General features: G+C 40.4%; 1 protein-coding gene across 2 annotated transcripts; it reads right to left on the bottom strand.

Annotated features, from left to right (window-relative positions):
* Positions 1 to 1,324: 1,324 nt before the first annotated feature.
* Positions 1,325 to 16,816, bottom strand: thrap3a (thyroid hormone receptor associated protein 3a). 2 transcript variants are annotated; one of them, XM_076106754.1, is made up of 11 exons: positions 16,657 to 16,816; positions 11,030 to 11,192; positions 7,501 to 8,433; positions 6,426 to 7,109; positions 6,011 to 6,183; positions 5,514 to 5,625; positions 5,129 to 5,213; positions 3,540 to 3,721; positions 3,238 to 3,418; positions 2,999 to 3,145; positions 1,325 to 2,871 (listed from the first exon to the last, which is right to left on the bottom strand). In XM_076106754.1, the coding sequence occupies exons 2-11, from the start codon at positions 11,167 to 11,169 to the stop codon at positions 2,635 to 2,637; spliced, it is 2,874 nt and encodes a 957-aa protein (XP_075962869.1). In that variant the 5' UTR covers positions 11,170 to 11,192; positions 16,657 to 16,816; the 3' UTR covers positions 1,325 to 2,634. The 2 variants fall into 2 exon arrangements, with proteins under 2 accessions (XP_075962869.1, XP_075962870.1); XM_076106755.1 differs by lacking the exon at positions 16,657 to 16,816 and adding an exon at positions 11,283 to 11,471.
* Between the last annotated feature and the right edge of the window lie 1,171 nt (positions 16,817 to 17,987).

Raw genomic sequence — 17,987 nt, 5'->3', positions numbered from 1 at the left:
GTCTTCAAGATTGTGTAGGAAAGGGTATTGTCTTTTTGATCCTTTAAAGGTTTCTCCTGGACAACATCCAGTGAGGGCTGTTAAAAATGAAGAAGGTGTACAAACTGATATCAATGAGTACAAACGGCCCCATTTTCAAATACACAAAAATTCACAGTAAAACTAAAATAATGTTTTACAATACAATAAAAATACCAGGACAGAGCGATAACTGGTTGCTCTGTTTACTCAACTGTAGAAAATAATAAAAAATAAATGGGAAAAATATCAGGATCAACAGGACGGAAATCCAGGCACTCCAAAATCTGACACCAACTAGAAAGAAAATATTAAAAAGCCTTGATTATAGTGGCTAAATTATTAAAAGAGCGTGTTTTGACCACTCTCTTCGTCAGAGCATACAATAAATGCATGTATGTAAATACATTAAGGCCCATATTATAAAGACTTTTAAATATTTCCTTCTGCATTGGTCTTTGATTTTGGACAACTTGATTGCCTTCCTGTTTACTATAAAAAATACTATAAAAATGCCATTACTGAATTAGACACTGTCTTCCAGCGCCTCGGTGGACAGAGTAAGAAAGTGTTTTCACTGATGTCTCCAGTGAGCAAACCCAGAGAGCAGAAGCTGCGAGAGTCACAGTGGAGGACATGCTCAGCTTCTGTCATGATCAGTCTGATGACTATTTAATCAAAAACCCCAAAAATGCTTAAAGTTATTATTAGTGTTGTCAGATAAACAGGTATGGACATGAATCAATCTAAGTTGTAATATTTTTAACATAGCCAAGGTGAGTGGTCTGGCAGGGTTAAAATACTGATAAAGCCCAACAAAAACATTCTGGATCTTGTGGTTGCATTTGCTATTGTCTGAATAATTTGTCCTAAAACACAAGATGGCAGTGTCATCTGGAGACTTAACCATGTACAATTTAGTTGGTTTCCTGTGCAGCTGGTGCATTATTTAAATGAGCTGTCCCTGGGGGACTCGCTGTTTATGGTCACGGGTGCATGGGTTATTGCTAAATGGGTTTATATTCAGTTGCTGCAGTGTTTCCGGGAGAAAAGAAGGCTGTTAACTGACATTTACAACCAGCAGGTAGTCACTGGCATGTGGTAAAGATGTTTATTCACTAGATGAACTACTGTTACACAGTATGTTAAGTTCCTCTCTGGTGGGAGTCTAGGTGAGGACAAGCATCAAGCTCATGCTTCCCATGATACAACTATAATGACTGTGTGAGTGGCTTTCTTATAGATAAACCTGAATTGTTATTACACCTTAAAGAAATTTCAAAAAAAAGCACACCTCAAAGCGAACTTTAAAGTAATCAGTCTCTTTAATTTACATTCTCTAAGAAAAAAAAACAGTAACAACACCTATTTAGAAAAGCAATATTCCCCAAGCAGGTAATCTTGAAACATTTAAATTTGAATCTCAATCTGTTGACCTGCAGTACAAATAAGACCAGCAGACCCGCAGCAAGGCACAAGAACGTGTAATCCAACTGTACGGGCAGTTGGCCAAACAGAGATGAGCCTAATCCTAGACTTAAAATGATTGGAGATATACACTGAAAAACATTCTTATTTTAGGTTTAGACATACTGTATCCTTTGCTCTATAAACTGCCTTGTATTGTATAAACAAATGCAAATGTTGAGCCTCTTCTATCACAATGTCAACACAGTTGAACACAACATAACTGATTGAATCACTATTGGCTGGAGAAAAGTTTGCAAACAGTGAATGAAAAACATCAAAATCTATGGCAAGTCCTTTGCAGACAAAATCCTGTCTAGCCAGGTACAAAAACTATGAATGTCTTTTGGAGAAAATATATAATCACTATCAATATTATACATTGATTAGTGGTGTCCAAGATCAAGCAAAGAGCGACTGTAATGTATAGAAATATCTTGACTGCAAAATCTTTAGTGAGCAACGTATTAAATGTACAGTTATCCTCATAGTAACAGTCTCATATGGTGTCAGTATTGTAGATCTGTTGGCTGTAGTACAATGAAAGACAGTAGAGCATAACCTTTGACTCCATACAGTTTGGTCCCATGTCAGATCGGGGTCTTTTGTAGAGTGCTGCATTGGCTAAACAGCGATGTTTTTTTATGTCAACATGAACTACAGTGTACTTATTGCTGTCATTCTAATCAAGACACAACTCAAAACAACAAGCCTGCTGTTCTAAAACTATTCCTCTTCTAACCCACTCGCAAAACATTTCTTCATTTGCATAAGCATAAGGTCTATGATATGACCTTTTCTTGCTACTTAAAAATGTCAAATTAAGTAGTATTTTTTTTTTTTTAATCAATTCTGCGAGATAAAAGTAAAATTCCCCATAAACATATAAAGCAATAAATCATTTTAACATAAATCCAACTTCTTATGAGAAACAGCAATTCACCTTTAAACAGTGCTACTACTAGGTATGACTTCTATCCTGATGTGGAAAATCGTTATGTCAAGTCAGAGTGAGTATCCTAAACTGAAATTAAGGCATTAAAAAGAGTCTTAATCTGCATTTATGAATCCATTGTGGTGGATAAAATCACTGATTCAAATCCCATAACAACACAAGAAGAAAATTAAGATTCTCAGCAGCACCCTGCTTCACTGCTCCAGTATTCTGTCCTCTCCTTCTTTATGGTCCTGCTCCGTCTCCTCATGCGTGTCACCTTGCTCCCCGTTGCTCTGGAACTTGTCATTGGCCCATTTGGGGCTGTTGGTGTTGGGGCCCCCAGTGGCTTTGCGGACGATGAATCGCGCCCTTCCACGCGAGAAGCTTCCCCGTCCTCTCCCTCGGTTGTTCACCATTTTGCACTCTGCCTCCCGTTCTCTGTCGTCGTGCTGGGAGAAATGAAAGGATGGAGGTGTGTCAAGACAACAGTTGCCAAAAGGACAAACTTGTGCTAGATTGGACCGAACGACACCAGGTGGTTAATTCAAACATGATTGGGAAAGAGATCAACCCTACCAAGAAGTATTTCCTGCTCTTGGGAGTGTACTCTGGGTCCCAGTCTTCATTTTCTGGTTGTACAGCCATGTTTGCCATCATGTTACTATGTGAACAGTTTCCCTGATAATTGCCTCCGTTCCAGCTCCTTCCACGGATACGAACTTGCTGTAGTTGGAATAAAAGACAAGGAATTGAAATGGAGAAAAACCATTGATTCAAATGCACGGTGTCAATCCACCATCATATGTTAAACTTACAAATCCACCATGTGGCCTTCCTCTTTCAGCTGGTCCTGATGACTCTGTTTGACCCAGTTGGGCCCTGTCAATGCCTTTATCTTTGGGATCAGACTTGCCATGGGGCAAAGCTTCTTTTTGGGACTTTGAGGACGAGGAAGATGAGGACGAACTTGAGCGAGAGCGCTTCTTCTGACTTTTCCTACGAGAGAAATAGCATGCAAAATCCTTCATGGCAAACTCTTTATCATGCAGGTGAGATGAACAACGGTATTAAACACATTTGAAGATAATTGGAAACAATACAGGGCAGTCGCACATACTTTGATCTTTCGCTCGATTTGGATAGCTTTTCCATGGATCTGTCTCTACTAGAATCTGGGGAATCTCCCACATCTCCTCCCCGATCCTGATTATTATCTCTGTCATGGATGGTATATTTTTTACGGCGCTCGATATCCAAACGAAGGTCCATCGGGTCACCCGTCAGTTTTTCCCCGCCATCCTGAGAAAATCAAAAACAGAACACAACGTCGTGGACAGACTTTGGGTTAGCATTTAGATGCTATCAATCTGCTCTCAGCCAAGCTGGTTTTTAGACTAAACAGTGAGTAAAGGGGAAAAACCCCTGATAACAGACGGCTGCCATGAATAAAAGCAAGCTGTTGTAAAGTGAATTCTCCAGTGCACTTAAAGGGCAAAACCAGAAGTTTTGCATGTTTAAGAATCACCTTAAAATCTGAACCATTCTCCAAAGCATATGTTTTTAGATTGATTTTTTTCTGCCTTCAAAGCAGCTATTTAAATATGGTAGGAAAATCAACTTGAAAAAAATTAACAATTTGCTTCAGATAGGCAATCCATCACTGTTAATATGTAGTCAGATGCTTTTTTGTGTTAAAGTTAAGTTAATCCATGGTTAAACGCCAAATGGGTCTTTGAAAACCTCCTTACTGGGCATTCGAATGCTTGTGGGGAAAATCCAGCATCCAAGGCTTCGAGAATCTGCTGCACTACAGCACCAGCATATTTCACATCATCCTTGCTTGTATGTCTTCCATGTGTAACATTACGTCCTCAGCGGCCAATTCCCACATTTTGACCATCAGAGCTTAGGAGACATGGTGCTTTCAAGAATTCAAAGTGTTTTCAAAACAATCCATGAATGTGCGCAGTGATGTATTTCCTGTTTCAAAGAAGTTTAAAGTCACTGTGAGTTAATTATCACACTGTTCTGACATGAAGTCAAACCAATAGCTGCTTGGGAGTTGGGAAACCAATCTAGAAACTTTGAGGTATGCTTTGGGAAATAGTTTTGTGTCCCTACTTAAAAGTATACACAGTTTGTAGTTGTTGAGCAAAACGACCAGCATGGTTCTTTAACAATAGTGAAGAAAAAGAGGATTCATGCTAATTTAAGTTTACTCACTTTAATATATTTTAGTATTTGCGCCTCATGTTTGACCATGTGCCCATGCGCATCAATAAAGAAATATTGTGAGTGTTTACTCAGAAAGTTAAACACGTAAATATAAGCACAGGTGCATTAAAGTGCTTGCGGTTGGTTAATTCCGTTCCTTATTTTTTAAAGAATACTTACGAAGACAATTGCTTAGAGTCCTTTGAACAGCTTTGGCACAGTGGCTTCCATTTCTGAACTTATATGATTCATTGGCCTTGGTCAGGCTTGTGCCCACAGTCTAAGCATTTCACCATGTGTGAAGGCGATATATAACAAACAACAAAGTCAAAGTGCCTTATTCAGCATTTGCATTTCTTAGACTCTGCATCTCCCTTCAAGGAAAGCCTGACAGGCTTTCAGAGAGTTCAGCCTAAAGGCATCTGGCTTGCGCACTCGTTTGCTGTTGTTTGATTTTTCCAACGTACTTCAGTTTGCAAAATGTTCAGTCACCTTGTAAGTGCCATCCTCTGAGCTTTTCATCGCCTCAAAAACTTGAGAGTGTTTCTTAAAAGCTCTTGGTGAAACATCAATTCTCCTGTGAGAAGGAAACACAGTTAAGACAAGATGATTTGAATGCACACAGCAAAGGAACCACGGTACAAGTGCCAAAACGACAAACTGTGAGCTACAGTGCATTCAACTACAAAGACAACACAAAACGGACAAAAGAAAAAGGAAAAAATTGAGCATGAGCAAAAAATAAGCCGAGATAGTTTTTTTTTTTTTTTTTTTTTTTCAGGTAGGAAAGGTGAGAGAAATACCTGAAAGCTGTTAAAAGAGGAGGTGAAGCCACAGCACACTGAAGGTGAGAGGGTCACTCAATAGGCGACTCTACCTGTGTATCTCTGGGCTTTTTCTTGGCTTCATGATTTCTTTCTCTGCAGCTCGTCTTTGGTACATGGTGAATCGCTCGTTTAGAGTCATTCCAGAGGCTGGAAAGTGCTGAGCTGTGCAGGGACACGGTAAAAACAGCCGTTAAAGTAGTAAGTGCATCTACTGTCTGTGACTTTTTCCATCCAACTGTGATGCTGCATTGAATTCAATATTCCCATGTGACACAAGATCTTATATAATGTAGGAAGTGAAACATTACTAAGCGCTTAAGGCCTTGTTTTACAGTCCCCTAAAAAAACATCATGCTTTGGTTTGCAGAGAAACTGCAATTGTCATGAATTTGTTTATCGCTACTTTGAAGGTTACAATGCTCAGTGTGGCTAAACTGAATGGCTAAATCTTACTACACTAAACATGTAGAGTGATTTGTCCCTTTTAAAAAAGCTATTATTAGATTACACCACTCTAATAATGACAGCAAAAGAGGTGAGGACTCACCTTTAGTGTGGTGAACGATGGTGACAATGTGTTGAGCAAACAGCTCGGAGGGACTCCTCTGTGACGGAGCAGCTTGAACATGTTGAAAGATGGAGCGAAACTCTTGATCCTTTTTTGAGGACTGCACAAGATCTTGAGACAACTGTCGCTCCTCAGCTAAGATATCAGAAGACCTGGAAAAGAAAAAAAAATAACTTAGGTCTGTTCTTTTTGGTTAAAAAATCGTCAAAAAACAGAAAGCTTGTCCTTCAATCACATAAAACAACATTAAAATGAGTTTAGATATATAATTCTTGTTAGGAATCAGTATATCAGAAGTTTAGTATTAGCTACTGTTGCAATGTCTTCATCGGGACGTACAGATAAGACTTATGGCTCACTGAGGAAACACCCAGTATCATTATGTGATGCTCACCTCATCAGGCTTTCTCCAAGGAAATCCATTCTGACATTTAATTTAGTTTCTTGTTTTCTTGAGGACATGAAATGTGAGTCCTCTCCCCTGAGCTCTTTGTCAGAGCTCCTCCTTGGTGGTGGTGGTGTAGGAGATGAGATGGAGGGAGATTTTGCCATTTTCCTGGCTTTACCACCCATGTCTGGGGACAGTCCCTCACATTTTCCCGCCAACTCCCTCTTGGCGAGGGCAGCAGCTATGGCCGCTGCTTTTTCCTGCTTTCGAGCGAGGTATATGTCCTCTGCCATGACGTCGAGGTCACTGTTGGCTACCTGTGAGTAGGCCACATTCTGCCATTTGCCAAAGCATTCATCAAACAGTTCCCGGGATGAGTGAGTGACCTTTATCTTTGTCTTAAAGGACTCGTCCCCGTTGTGCCAGTCTTTGTGAAGAGACTTTGAACGAGGCTTGATTATCGCCTCGTCCTCTTCCTCCCCGTCAGCAGACAGAAAAGGAGAAGCTTTCAAAAAGCTTTTCAGAGACACTTCGCCATCAATGTCCTCTCTGTACTTTCTTGACAGTGAGTCAGAGATATTTGCTGATGTTTTGGCCTTCATTTTCCCTTCCTCCATGTCCACATCTTTTGCTTCTGTGGTCTTGCCATTTTCAAGAGCTTTGGCTTTTTTTTTTTGCTCCTCCAAAAACCTAAACAATGACAAGAGATAAAGAGCTGCATCTAACTGGGCATGCAACTTGTGAGACAACTGCAGAAATTAAAGAAGAAATCTGACAAGATGTCAAATTAGAGCCTTTTTAAATATAAAATACTTATCTGACACTATTTCCCCCCCGGTGTTTAAAAAAGTCTTATTTGTAAAGGCCCTAATTTGACATTTACATTATTTTCCTTGTTAAACAATGTTGTTAAACAAGACAAATATTTACTACCCAGGATAAAATGACATAAAAAGTGTGGTCTTAAAAAAGGCACATGAAGGATTCAAGCAATAATTCATCACATTGTATCTGTACATTTATAAAGCTTGCATAGTCTGATAAAACAATTTGAAAAAAGAAGAGTAAAAATCTGTCTTACTGTTTGAAGGCAACGGATATTGCCGTTTTATCTCCATCCAGGTATTCCTCGTTGGAGAAGAAGTCATAGCTTGCAAGCATTGGATTTAGACCTTCATGTGGGCTTTTCTTGGTTGAGGATGAACTACTACACACCATCTTCCAGGAGGGGGCGCCATTGCCAATGTCGTTCGTGATTTTAGGGGAAGGACTTGACTGGTTTGTAGTTTGGCTGTTCTGACCAACAATAACAACAGAGCTTACCAGAGGACTCGTTCTCTTTGGACTGCTTCTGCAGTCTGTCAGGCTCTGCCATTTTCCCTCACTTTTCCCGCTGCATGTTCCTTCATTGGCATCTCCTGCCAACACCCCGATGAGCTCCACTGGCTCCTCATCTCCCCCTCCTCCCTTTTGGACCTCCTTGGAGGCAGAAAGCTCCTCTTTCACATCTTTGGAGTTCTGGTTCATCTGCAACAAGGATGGCTTCCATTTGGGAGAGGAGTGTGAGGAAGAGGAAGAATGCTGCGAGTGTCTGGATAATGGCGAAGAGGATCGGTCAGAGTGGTGAGAGTGACCACGAGGGGGGCTTCCTGAGCGTTGCTGGAGGTTGTGAGAGCGTCCTCGTGAATGGTTTTGCTGCTGCTGCTGCTGCTGCTGCTGCTGCTGTTGTTGTTGTTGTTGTTGCTGTTGTTGTTGTTGCTGTTGTTGTTCTTCTTTTTGAGGGTACTGCTTGTAATTCTTCCAGTTGGGGCGGAAGTTGTTGTTATTGTTATAGCCACCACGCTGGTAGCGTCCACGTGGGAAGTAGCCCCGCCCTCGGCCCCTGAAGTTGTACGGCCTCCGGAAGCCGCGCTGGTATCCCCGGAACTCACGACCATTCTGGTATCCCCTCTGGTATTTCTTCTCCCGGTTATGAGATGGAGAATGAGATCTTGACCATGACCGAGACCTAGAGCTGTGAACAAAAGCAAAGAGGAAAAGCAAGCAAATAGTTATCACTTAATACACAAATTAAGACTATAGATATACATAACAAAACGTTTTTTTTGAAGTGTCTGAGGAATGTACTACAATCTAATACATGGCTTCCTGAATCTGTAACTCACAGGCTCTTCACTAAACTCCGAACATCGATCTGAGACTCTCTCACAAAATGTAACATTTACTGAGCAGAGAGTCGGATACACCCCTGCTGTGTATGTGATCATATAGCGCTTTGCCATTTCACCAATGTAGTACAACCTAGTCACTCAGTTTATAAAGAAATCTAGATGTTGGCTAATCACACTAAGGACACTTTAAAGCACTGAATGCCACTATGGCTAAATGGACTATGAAATGTTACAAGTTGACAAACGCATGCCAAAAAAAATACAACTTAGATTGCTACTTAATTAAACCAGTCCGTTTGAAAAGCAGAGCTTTCACATTGTGGTGCAGAGCCAAGATGCAAGGTGAGACTAGGCCACATGGTGGCTCTGCTGCCCTTCTGATGAAATGCCTCGTGTCGTTCTGTAGCCCGAACCTTAAACACAATCTATAGATTATACCCGTCTTCAGTGATTTAGATCAGTCCAACATGCTCTTTTTAACCCATGTCAACACAATATCCACAACTTTCCACCAACAGCTTTGAGATTATGAATGTCGCAAATCTACTGCAATACATCAAACTAGTTCTTTTTCTGTTCGTGTTTTCTCTACAGCAACAGTACATCTTCAGCAACTTTTAGACAACTATCAATAAATAAAACGAATCTTCTCAGCTGGTTTTCCAATTACAATCGTAATATAAGATAAAGATCAACTGAAATGTGAAAGTATATTTACAAATACATACAAAGCCTATATATTGCAGAACAATAACTGGACAGGGCAGCGCAGAACCACACTACATGCAAAGACATGCTAAAGCCATATAAAAAGGCTAAAAAAAGACTCACCTAGTGTGTTTTTGCATTGGAATACAGAGTGAGCAAAGAGAGCAGCGCACTGAGCCGCACCGCACACTCACGTTGCGAGCTACAGATACTTTGTCTCGTCTGGCCAACTATGGTGGAGCAGAAAGTCACATGGACCGTTTGAGAGAGGAAAAAAATCTCCTACTCCAATCCTTTGACTCCATGCTTGCCAGCTATACTGGCTGTTTAACCAGTTTAGTGAGACATTTTTACTATGCTGACTGTTCATCCAAAATACTATCAACATCTTAATGTGGTCTTTATATTTATTAAACATGAAATAAGTCAGTTAGGAAAGTCCAGAGTAAGTGTTTTGCTGCAGTCTGCATCTGTGGCCCATTTAACTACTGATGATTCATCAATTAAGATATGCTGACAGTGAAAGGGGAGTCAAGAGAAGAAGGTTTGTGTTTAGTCTTCAGACCTGCAAACCTGTTGGAGCTGTGTTTTTCCAACAAGATGTAGGGAAATAATGTGTGAGTATGTTTTGGTGTGTTTGTATTTTAATCTGTGTTTATATACACATTATGCTAATGTGTGCATTCAGGCTTGCACAGGTCCAGTGTGACCACAAACCATTTGCACATGAGAAAGGTGGGCACAGGAAGAGTGAACCATTAGATTCCTTCCATGTCTCTTACTCATGCTAATTTGAATATGTGCACTGTCAGTAAAAATGAGCTGCCCTGCCATTTTATTACCACAAGTCATTCTGTATAGAAACAGCAAAGGCATCAATGTGAAGCCTCACTTTTTCTTGAAAACACACATCATATCCAGCAGATAACCCAACAACCAGCACATTTCTATTCAAGCAAACCAACCAATGCTGCCCTCCTGATTTAAATATTTTCATACCTCATGCCGATGAGGTCGACTAATATGAAAATGTTTTCCCACCAATTGCAAACTGCAATAATGTTCGCTCCTACTTAATTCAATTCCCAAACCGGCAGCTGAACTCTTTCTAAAACATCAATTTCCTCTTGATACAGAAGCCGAAGTCAAGAGTTGGAGTCCAACCCAAATCCATTAATACCCTACATGCTGCACCAGTTCTCCAGAGTTCATGAGAACCAAAGTAATAAAGTCCAAGACAAGAAGGTCTTGCAGATGGAAATCAATAAATATGCAGCCAACGGGTCACGCTGACTATAACTGAACACAAAGCTGCCTGTTGACATCCCCACTGTCACAAATAATCTACCTGCATACATATTTTTTTACATGTCAAATCTTACCAGCATAGTCAGATCTTAGGGATACGATTTACTCGATAGAATTTGAGTGGATGGATGGTTGATACTGGTGTCTGTGCATAACAAGGCAGCACTTTACCAGCTGCACCTGCTGCTAGTTTTTCTTTTCTTCATCACAGTCATTCATACTTTCAGCATTAGGTGGGTCAAGGCATTCTTCATTCACACTGTATGTACTAAATACTATTAGTACATAACCTTGTTTAAATGATTCTGGTCTGGCAACAAAGAGGCATCTCCAACAATGAAGCAACAGGCAGTTGACCTCAGAAAAACAACACAGCCAATAGATTGCTCAGAAAGGAGGATAGTTCATAAAACGGGGCTCTACCGGTGGTGGCGGTTCCTGGACCGGGATCTGGTGCGACTTCTGGAGCGGGAGGTAGAGTGGGATCTTGACCGGGACCTGGAGCGGCTCCGGGACCTGGAACGGCTCCGGGACCTCGAGGCAGATTTTGTGGCTCTGGACATCACTGCAGCCAGCCCACCTCAAACTGTCGCACAAAAGAGTTGTACAGCCGAGTTAGGACTTTGTAAACGGCAAACAATATATTTAACAAAAAAGTCTAAGGTTATTCAATTACCTTTTTTAAGGCATTGGCTGCATTGAATAGATATTAATCTTTAACAAGTATCACGGAAGAAAAATTAAAAATAGATAAAGTGAGGCAAGAGTAGAAAATTCAAGAATTTCAATATCCGACAGAGATGAGTCATCCGAGATGCACTTCAAAAGCAGTCTTAATGGAAAAGCTGAGTGAAGAGACGGAACAGCTGTGGATAAGGAAGAAGGCAATAGTGTAGGGCATCCAAACACAAGCAGTTTTATTTGGTCGCTGGTCATTTGCATAGAGGGCAGTCGTATGTCAGTCATCTGACTACTTGTTGAGCCCACTCTAAAATACATAGTTCCAGCTATCAGTTAGATATGCTATACTTTACCTCCACTGTGGTATATGTATACTGTAAATTGGGTGATGTGAAAAAACCTGTGAGAGAAATGTTTGTTCTGTAGTCTCCGTGTTCCCATGAAAAGACAAAACATTTTTTTTCAAATAAGGTGACAAAAGCAAAGCCTGCATGTTCCATTCTATTTTTCATTTTTGAATGATTTGCCCACACATATAAGACAAGTCTCTACAATCAACTCCAAACCTCGCCACTTATGCACACTTCCAAATACCTTAACTGAACTCTACCAACGGCCGCCGAGAATGTGTCAACAAGAGAAAATTAAAGATGTGAACAGATGTGGCATAAAATATTCAGCGCAAATAACTGAGCTGATCATTTTTGAGGAAGTAATGACCGACCATATATCTATGCCTCTGAAATAGAACGCAAAGCTGCTAAATACTGTATATCTTCACGCCACAAATGTTGTCTTTACAAGAATTTAATACAAATTACGAAGTAAGAAGACTGGTCCAATTCATTTTTTTTATTTTAAATGCCTCGTCATTCGGGATTAAAAGCACCGGTAACGGTTGAACTCACACTTTACTAGTCCAACGTGATTTATTTATAGTTCACCTCACTAGACGGGGAAATAGTTGAATTCCTCTGTGGCCAGTTCACCCCATGACATTTGCATATGGTTTATGATCAGCTGTGAATTTGCTACGAGACTGCATGTTCACTTCAGTATACTTTTCACTTCAAAATAAGTTTCTTCTCTTCTACTCTCTATTACAAGGCGTCCAGTTCTTTCCCAGGTCCACATGGCATTATCAGTGACATATGATCCTCGGACTACAGGACGTGCCAGGGATCAAATAAATGTTCTTTCATGATGAGAAAGTTATCTTCAAGGACTTTGGACAGAGGAAATTGCCGACTGCACATGACGGGGATTTAAAAACCAGCGCACGCTATCACATGAGGGTCCCAGTGTGCATCTGAAGCTACTATTTTGGAGAGCACTGAAATGTATCCATCTTGTCCCGCCTCCACCTCATGCTCTATGAACTTCCCACTCTCCCCATTCCTGGCAGCTTGTTGTTTTTGGCTTTCAGAGAATAATTTCCTGAGGTTCCAGCCTCAACAGACAGTTTAGCTTACACTGCACATTTCAAGAATGGCATTCAGATGTGCCCCTTTCCAGCACATGGTAGCTAAACCGTAAAATAAATAAATTGTACCAGTCTTCTTAATTTTGCTCTATATACCAGGGGAAGTTGGCCTTGAAGGTTGAAAACTTAAAGTGTGTAAGATTAAGCAGGATTTATTGGCAGAAGTGGAACATAATATTCACAACTATATTTTCTTCAGTGTATAATCACCTGAAACTAAGAATTGTTTTTTGTTACCTTAGAATGAGCCATTTATATCTAAATACGGAGCTAGTCGTCTTCAAGGACTCCGTCGTGTTGCAGCGCCATTTTTCTACAGTAGCCCAGAACGGACAAACTCTAAAGAGGGCCATTCAGGTTTTTACGTTACCTGAAGGCCACCGTAGTTCTCTGACACGCTTGGAAAGGGAGGGGTGAGCGGAGGGGTATTCAATTAGTTGCAATTTGTAACTTTACCACTAGATGCCACTACATCTTAGACACTGCTCCTTAAATTGTATTGGATTATTCTACATTTGTTGTAATTGCTGTCATTAAATATTCAAAACCAACAGATCTGTGATTTAGACAATTTTCATATGGCTGAAAATAGTTTCATCAGAAACTGTCGATACAGAGATGTGGAATCCCAGTCAAAGGAGTATTGCATTATGACTTTATGTACAGTAGATGGCTGTAAGAGATTGCAACTAAAGTACCTCTTTGCATCTGTATTCATTACAAAAAAACTGGTTGGTAGAATCGAGCAGTGGGATCCGTTTCGATAGCTTTTCTCTAAACGCTTGATTGATAACCAGCTGCAGCTGTCCCGGCAGCACACTGTATGGGCGGCAGCCTAATCACCGACATTTCAGCCTCTCTGAAAGGCCGCCTTAAGCTCAGTCTTTAATCATTCACGACTAGATTTGCGTACCCAAACGCAGTCACTAACACATGTTGTGTCTTACTATACTTGTGAGGACTTTTAGTTGCCCCTAATGTCTGCATTTTCACCTCAACTCCATCTGGAGCACTGAACTAACCACTTCATCAACTGCCAACCTCATTCGTGTGCTTGTCACTCCACTGTCAACTCTGCACCAGATCCTACAGTTGATGATGCATTCACAAATGGCAGCAGCAGGAAAAACAACATCTTTCCTGGTTTAAAGTCTAACTCCAGTCTTCCTGGGAGGTTTTCTGAGCTGTATCACTGGGTGTCCTTGTTATTGATTATCTAATGCTTGTATCAATGGGTGTGATATTTCGAGATAGATAATATTGGTATTATAGTGTAATTTGACCAAAGATGAACTTCCCTCACAAAAGTATCACCTTGAAGTTATTTGACTGGTATCCTAATGAACAATCTTGGTCACCTTATTTTACCAGGAACTAACTAGAAAAGTCGGTCTTCAACATTGCAGGATTGAAAACGCATAACAAAGTTTGGTGAGTAGACACGTTTTAAATAGTAAAACAGAATTTAACTGGTAATGCTTCGCAAGGATAGAAGTTCAGAACACACACACACACACACACACACAGACTCGATTAAGAGCCCCCCTTATGAGTACGGAGTGACAGCTGTATAATCCTCATCAGCTGTTTATTTTGTGTTACGGCAAAAGTAGCTCTGATCAACAATGGTCCAGCAACTTGATACATAGCTCAAAGCATATGAAAAGAAACACTCCACTCGTCAACTGCCCTATCATTAAGACTTGGATGCCACAGTGGCAGCTGGAATCACACTTGCTATCTATATGTGCCCCTGAGACACCCTGCTCGCTATTTCAGAAAAGTCACAGCAACTGTCACTGGCACAATCGTTGTTATTGAAATGTGGCAGTCCCTCTTGGTGCTCCCTCAAGACACTTCTCATGGTGAGGCAGTTAATGGATAGAAAGCCGCTGGCCGAGCTGTTCAACACAAGATAAACCTTTCTGCTTCCTCGTGGGTAATTAAAAAAAAAAAAAAAAACTTCTTCTGAATAGCCTGATTCATTCAGTTATCTCTGAATGTGTATACGCTGAGTTTTGTTTGTCTTCAGGGAGCTACTGTAACTGCTAAAGAGACAAATGGATGATCTCATGCAGACAGTTCCTGCAACATCAATCTTTGCTAATCGCCTACAATGACAGACGAGAACACTATTCAGCTTGGCACTGAACTTGGGTGAAGGTTTATTGATAACAGTTATCAGCAGTTGCAGCTAACTTTCCCCCAACTAAGGCAGTTCAATATCACTCAGCAGGTTTTTTTAGGAGGATTTGTGCTGCTTTTTCATCGTTTAGTTCTATCTGAAAACGTTCACAATCAACAGTTTGTAAAAGGTAGCGTCTGCCACTTCACGATTTCTAGGCTACTTTTGCCCGGAAAATGTCACACAGCTAAGTGTCTCTGAGGCATCCTCACACCGACAAGCTCCTCAGCTGTCTGTCATCACCAAGTTTGTGGAACTCTGCTGCATTAAAAAGAGGGAACTCATCAGCTAAATGTCCTCTATCTTGGTCGGTTGGGAACACCTATCCAATGATGAGAGGACATAGAGTTGTTTGTGTTTTCATGCCCCTTTAAATTAAGTCTCTGCATGAAGCGTTTAGAAACGGTTGGTGTTCATCTAGTTAATTACGGGCGGCATGGCGTATAACCAGAATGCTTTAATCTTCTGCTGTAGGTACTCCAGTGTTGCAGATATTAAAATGTTCTGCTTCTTGGGACTACCTATGTCAATACTGGCAACACTTCCAAGCCACATACAGACAGACACATTTACAGTACGATGAATACATGATCAGTAAGTCTATATCCTCACAAAGAAGGTGGCTTACACAAAAGTGAAAACAAGACAAAGGGATATTTAATGTTATTTCTGTAAGTGCAACATGGGCACACCTTTTCATTTGGTGTGTACTTAAGTGCTGCTGGTGTTTGTTTTAGAGGGTCAACCTCAACCAGGATGCAGCGGACCAACAGGAAATCACATGATAATGTTTTTAAACTTTCGTTTTTTGCATCACTGAACACCAGAAGCAGTTTCATGTTGGACCACAAAACCCATTTAGATGAGCATTTACAGGAAACTCTAAAGTTTACTTCAAGTCTAAGAGACAATTCTTGTGTGTATGACATGTTGGGCTTGGTTCAAGAGTTTAGCTGTTTACAGTAGGTGGAGGGACAGCTTGGTGAAACCTGCAATCACAACAGTCATTGGGCTAACCACTAAAAACAACTGGTAAAGTTAAACAACTCCAATATTGAGTTCCTCCTTCAGTCCTCCGGTGGTCCAACAAGTGCACTTTAAAAATCCCTAAACCGTTAAACAAAGTTCAAGATGTAAACTTTGACTGAGACTATGGCTGCTGAGCTTCTAGCAAATTATTCAACCCCGAGGCTACTTCACAGATATTTTCACTACACTTGGTGAAATGACATAACCTTACGCCAAAGGAAAGCGTATCAAAGCCAGTAGGCTCATGTCCTGGACAGGATAGACAGTGCATCCTCCTGGAGTTTCCTCATGCGCATCCATAGACTGTAGAGTGCATCCAAACGCATAATGACGCATCATTCAGCGTGACGGAAAAATAATAAATCGAGAAGGAATACGCACTCAACGTCACCCGAGGACCTGATTCAGAACGACGTCTCCCTCTGAGGGTCAAACAATGTACCTTTGATACTTTTCTTGTCAATATTTGTGCGCATTTAATTTCGAGGCAGAATTTGGTGGCAAGTAATGTCATACAGTGACTTTTTATTTTGGCGTGGATGATCCCTGTGGTGCGCAACGATCGTTTTCCATGTTGCTGCCAGCCATACAATTATTTTCTTTACATTTATTTCCACTCTCGACCATCGTATAAAATAATACAATAAATGGGGAAAAAGCTAAACTACTCACCGGTGAGCGTTGTCGTTAAGTGTTGTCGCGTCACATTCAGGCAGCGCGGTGTAATATTGCAGAAACGAGTTAAAGACGAATTCTCCCTTGTCTTCGGTGTGTCTGCGCAGTTGCACCTAGCGTATGTCAAGCGTGTGCGTGTGTGTGTGTGTGTGTGTATGTGTGTCGGCTGGAGTCTGCGGTGTTCAGAGAAAAGGGGGTGTGACCGGCCCGTGTGGCTCACGTTTCCTTCCGCGTTCACATCGCCGTGAACGGGAGTGGAGTTCAGTAAGCCGTGTATCAGAAACACAATCGGCGAATAAATCCCCCGTCCTTTAATGACATCATTCTGTCAAAGAAGCCTTTTAATCCCCGATGAAAACGCACTGTAGTAACAGTGTTCCTACAGGGAACAGCTACTGTGGATACTGTGTCTGTTGTATAACCTATGGTGCTATTATATTCCCATTTGTTTATTATTAATATAATGCCATTTCTTTGTTCCTTTTGGTTCGCCTATTAGTGGACAGCACATTCTTTGTAGTAAAGTCCAGTTTTCATTTGTAAACTTGGCTAATTTGCATTTTTCATCTGCATTTTATAAGGTAGACTTAGATTTAGAAGAAATTCAAAAATAAACTTATGAAGTTATTTGTTTTTGTTTGATTACATTTATTTCATTAAATATCAATAATTCTAATGCAAATTCAATTAATTGTCATGCTTTTCGAACAATTGGCCAATAATATTTTCAAACGAGTACTAATATCGTCTCGTTTCACTTTATAAAGGTCGGATTCTGCAGTCTTACCTGTAGTTAATCAACACAGATGAGAGTGTCAACAAAAACTGAACATTATAGGCAAAAGTAGACTTTTAGACTGTATAATTGTGTCTATTAAAGTGGCCACTGAGTTTATATTTCAGCAGGAATTGTACTTTTCCCTTCACTATATGTATCTAATAGACACAACTAAATCAGGATCTTCCAACTGTATCTCAGAGTTGGCAGTTTGCATATTTTGTGTGCAAAACACAAATAAGTTCCATTGGACTTCATTGTACTTCTGCAAAAATGTCGTCATTTGTAAATGTATTTTACAGGAACCACTGAGAACAAAAAACTTTAACTCCAAATACGTTCAACCAAGTGTCATAATACCTGTTCTAAGGGACACGGTTTAATCAAATTATAAATGTGAAATATAAGCTTAGCTACAGACGTATAGTCTTTAGTACCTACTACCTTTGGTATGATTATTTACTGTGAATTCTCAAATCTTTACATTAATCATTTCTAATATTTAGAGTGACTTAAACTATTTCATACTCAGTCTGTATTAGTCCTTTAT

This window comes from Anarhichas minor, unplaced genomic scaffold, assembly GCF_050575085.1.
Source record: "Anarhichas minor isolate MPS153535 unplaced genomic scaffold, ASM5057508v1 ptg000035l, whole genome shotgun sequence".
Classification (NCBI taxonomy): domain Eukaryota; kingdom Metazoa; phylum Chordata; class Actinopteri; order Perciformes; family Anarhichadidae; genus Anarhichas; species Anarhichas minor.
Note: the sequence above shows the minus strand (reverse complement) of the source record. Positions and strands in the feature narration are given on the sequence as shown.